Below are 4567 nucleotides of genomic sequence, written 5' to 3'. Positions count from 1 at the left end.
TATTATAGTAGTTATATTCTTGTACATAAGAGCAGTATTATAGTAGTTATATTCTTGTACATAGGAGCAGTATTATAGTAGTTATATTCTTGTACATAGGAGCAGTATTATAGTAGTTATATTCTTGTACAGAGGAGCAGTATTATAGTAATTATATTCTTGTACATAGGAGGCAGTATTATAGTAGTTATATTCTTGTACATAGGAGCAGTATTATAGCAGTTATATTCTTGTACATAGGAGCAGTATTATAGTAGTTATATTCTTGTACACAGGAGCAGTATTATAGTAGTTATATTCCTGTACATAGGAGCAGTATTATAGTAGTTATATTCTTGTATATAGGAGGCAGTATTATAGTAGTTATATTCTTGTACATAGTAGGCAGTATTATAGCAGTTATATTCTTGTACGTAGGAGCAGTATTATAGTAGTTATATTCTTGTACATAGGAGGCAGTATTATAGTAGTTATATTCTTGTACATAGGAGCAGTATTATAGTAGTTATATTCTTGTACATAGGAGCAGTATTATAGTACTTATATTCTTGTACATAGTAGGCAGTATTATAGTACTTATATTCTTGTACATAGGAGACAGTATTGTAGTAGATATATTCTTGTATGTAGGAGGTAGTATTGTATAGTATAGTAGTAATACATTTTAGGATTGACCTCAGCCCCCTTATGTAAACATCAGCATTAATTGTAATCATTCAATGTTTTCACTCTTAAACCATGTCTCTATATCTGTGTAGACTTTGCTCTTGGGTAGACTCGGGTACTTGGAGCAGATCATGCAGAATCTTTCCCTCCAGTCAGTGTACAGTTTGACACCATATACTTGCCTCCAGCGGAGGAATTCTTGGTAGCGTAGTGGGGTCATTGTCTGTAAAAAAATTGCCAGATGTTTGGGAGATGGAAAGTCTGACACATGGATAAAGGAGTCGGGAGGTATAAACTTTTCATAGTTCTCCCGTGGTGGACCTAGTACAATAGGGACTGCCCCAGCGAGGAAGGCGTTCCGCCACAGCTTCTCTGTGATGTAGTCTTTATGGACAGAATTCTCCAATGCCAGATAAAAGTAGTATTTGGACATCTTCTGGAGAAGATCTGAGGAGCCTAAAGGTTTCCTACTGGCTTTACCAAATACATCAACCTTGAGGTATGAAGAAAGCTCTTTGTAAAATTTTGCCCTTTGTTGAACCTGATGGTAGTTACTGACAACCCAGGAGACTAAACCTGTCTTCAGGGTGTCATTCCATTCCATGATCAAATTCGGAACCATCTTTGCATACGGAACAAAGATATCTGAATCCTCTCGATAAGTCAATGTCCAGTTGAACGTGTTATTCCATTTCTCAAGACCTTTAGTATTGGTAGGAGATTCTAGAGTTGCCCAAACCCACAGCTGCTCAGAAGGTCTAGGTCCAGTAGGCATCTTATGACCTACGGTTTGCAGTTCTTTGTGGTGGAAGACAACCACATTGCTATTACTGAACATGTTTCGGTCATCCGTCAGTCTACAGTTCTTGATGTTGTAGATGTTAAGGCAAACCTCTCCTGAGAGGTTCATGGGCTTGTGGAATGGCCAATGCCAAATCAATATGGTGGTAATGGTGTTAGGAGAAGCCAAGTTTCCTTCAGAGTCCAAGGACTGAAAAAAATAGATGTTCCAGGCAAATATTGCCAAGGCAAAGATGCTTCCTAATGTAGACCCTTGCCTCAGTCTCCGCGTTATAGACATTGTACCTAGGGAAAGGCAGGAGATGATCCTGGTTAGACAGTCAACCCATGAAGACCTAAAACTATTTGGAACCCTACTGATCCCGAGATCATTGGCTTTGATACCTCTCAGTCATTTTAAATGAGGGTGATGACATCTACATGGCCATCTCTGTATTTAGGGACCCAATGGTGAGGAAGCCATCAGCAATTTACACCATTCACTAAAATCTGAAATTCTCTCTCTTGGAAAAAGGTCCTTCAACCTACCTTAATGTGTAGTTGCTGGAGTCCCGGCTCGTAAAGTGATGAGTGTATAGAGGTCTGCAGTGTCATAAATCAGATTTATTGTCTGGAGGCAGTAAGTAGAGGCTCCATCACCCAGTGTCTACACACCTCCAGATGGTTAGGTCCTGGGCAGGCACAGATTGTAGGCAGGTGTTTCAGTGGAGAGTCTGTGGGAAGTGTCTTCAGAGTTTTACACTCAGTTCCTTCTGCTTTTGGCCATCTGTGCCATCCTCCTTCCTTTCCACAAAACCTTGTACCCATAGTATTCCGGTGCTGATATGACTACACTCATCCGTTGCGCTATGCCAGTCATACAAGTACGACCTTCACCATAGACCATCAGTGGTAAAGTCTATGCCCCCATAGAACCTCATAATACCTCAGCTACTGCAGAACCTCATGATACATAGCTGAGCTGCTGCAGAACCTCATAATACACACCTCAGCTGCTGCAGAACATCATAATACAAACCTCAACTGCAGCAGAACCTCCTTACACCTCAGCTGCTGCAGAACATCATAATACACATCTCAGCTGCTGCAGAACTTCATAATACACACAGCAAAGGCTGCAGAACCTCATAATATACATCTCAGCTGCTGCAGAACTTCATAATACACTCCACAGCTGCTGCAGAACTTCATAATACACACCTCTGCTGCTGCAGAACATCATAATACACACTGCAGCTCCTGCAGAACCTCATAATACACATCTCAGCTGCTGCAGAACCTCATAATTCACATCTCAGCTGCTGCAGAACCTCATAATACACACCGCAGCTGCTGTAGAACCACCTTACACACCTTAGCTGCTGCTAAACCTCATCATACACACCTCAGCTGCTGCAGAACATCATAATACACACCTCAGCTGCTGCAGAGCCTCATAATATACACCCCGGCTGCGGCAGAGCAACATTATACACACCTCAGCTACTGCAGAACCTCCTAATACACACCTCAGCTACTGCAGAACCTCCTAATACACACCTCAGCTACTGCAGAACCTCCTAATACACACCTCAGCTGCCCCAGAACCTCCTAATACACCTCAGCTGCTGCAGAACATCATAATACACACCTCAGGTGCTGCAGAACCTCCTAATACACACCTCAGCGCCTGCAGCAGAACCTTATAATACACCTTAGCTGCTGCAGAGCCTCATTATACACACCTCAGCTACTGCAGAACCTCCTAATACACCTCAGCTGGTGCAGAACCTCATAATACACACCTCAGTGCCTGCTGCAGAGCCTCATTATACACACCTCAGCTGCTGCAGAACCTCATAATACTCACCTCAGCTTCTGCAGACCTTCTATCTGACATCAGGGGGCACAGTTTTGCTCTCTATGGAAAGCTACAATCAGGTGCTGAAAATTATAACAGTAACTTGAGAGAATCACCCACAATATTTAGCAATCCGTCCTATTAGCTAGTAAGTACTTCCCCTTTTTAGAGCAGCATTTGCACTAGTTTTTATGTGGCACCGCACCCTGCTAGCGCCCTCTGCCACTGGGTCCTGGTTGAGGTTGGCAGAATAAACAGGAAACCAATACTCGGAGTAGGTTACAGATGGAGATAATGCGGCTCCTGCAGCGTGGTGGCATCTCATCAGCTTTTCATGCCCTTCGCTGGTTAGGATGAGCCGGAAGCAGCATCTTATTAGAACATACATTTTCCAATAAATTTTTGCTGACTTTCAATAAATACATTTATTGGAAACAGTCAGCAAGCTGATGGACAGACAGACCCCACCAGCAGCTTCTATAATGCCGGGGGGCATCAGATGTGTGTACAGAGCCTGGTATAAAGACGATGACAAGCTATGTGCAGCTGGGAGATTTCAGCTCTGAAGCTTAACGCTTGCCTACATATCCCTCCTTTGACATGCAGCCCAGCCCTCTTTGACATCATCAACATGAGTGAACAGGTCACCGTCTCCTACATTCCTCTCCTGAAATACTCTGCGCTGCTGGGAATGATCAGTAGAATGTTTGTCCAGATGACATCTTCGGGGCCCAGCACACTCCACCATGCTGGTGACATCACAATACCTTATCCAGCCCTTTAAAAGCCTAAGCAGCTGGAGTGCCCCCATAACAAGACCAGAGTGCCCCATAATAAAACTAGACACCACCAATCGTAACAGACAATGTGATCCCCAATAAAAGAAAGTCCAGAGTGGTCCTACCAGGAGCACAGAGCCCCCATAACAAAGCTAGAGCCAGAGTACTCACATGAAGGCCCTATAACTGGGCCTCAGTGCCCCCATAATATAGTCAGAAGGCCTTATTACTGGGCCTCAGTGCCCCCATAATATAGTTAGAATGCCTTATTACTGGGCCTCAGTGCCCCCATAATATAGTCAGAAGGCCTTATTACTGGGCCTCAGTGCCCAATAATATAGTCAGAAGGCCCTATAACTGGGCCTCAGTGCCTCCATAATATAGTCAGAAGGCCTTATAACTGGGCCTCAGTGCCCCATAATATAGTCAGAAGGCCCTATAACTGGACCAGAGTGCCCCCATAATATAGTCAGAATGGAAG

General features: G+C 43.5%; 1 protein-coding gene across 1 annotated transcript; it reads right to left on the bottom strand.

Annotated features, from left to right (window-relative positions):
• Positions 1 to 523: 523 nt before the first annotated feature.
• Positions 524 to 2153, bottom strand: FUT7 (fucosyltransferase 7). Its single transcript, XM_040404908.1, has 2 exons — positions 1996 to 2153; positions 524 to 1752 (listed from the first exon to the last, which is right to left on the bottom strand). Exon 2 carries the CDS (start codon positions 1745 to 1747, stop codon positions 713 to 715), a length of 1035 nt encoding a protein of 344 aa, XP_040260842.1. The 5' UTR covers positions 1748 to 1752; positions 1996 to 2153; the 3' UTR covers positions 524 to 712.
• Between the last annotated feature and the right edge of the window lie 2414 nt (positions 2154 to 4567).

This window comes from Bufo bufo, chromosome 8, assembly GCF_905171765.1.
Source record: "Bufo bufo chromosome 8, aBufBuf1.1, whole genome shotgun sequence".
Lineage (NCBI taxonomy): Eukaryota > Metazoa > Chordata > Amphibia > Anura > Bufonidae > Bufo > Bufo bufo.
The sequence above is the reverse complement of the archived record's forward strand: the minus strand, read 5'-3'. Positions and strand labels throughout refer to the sequence as shown.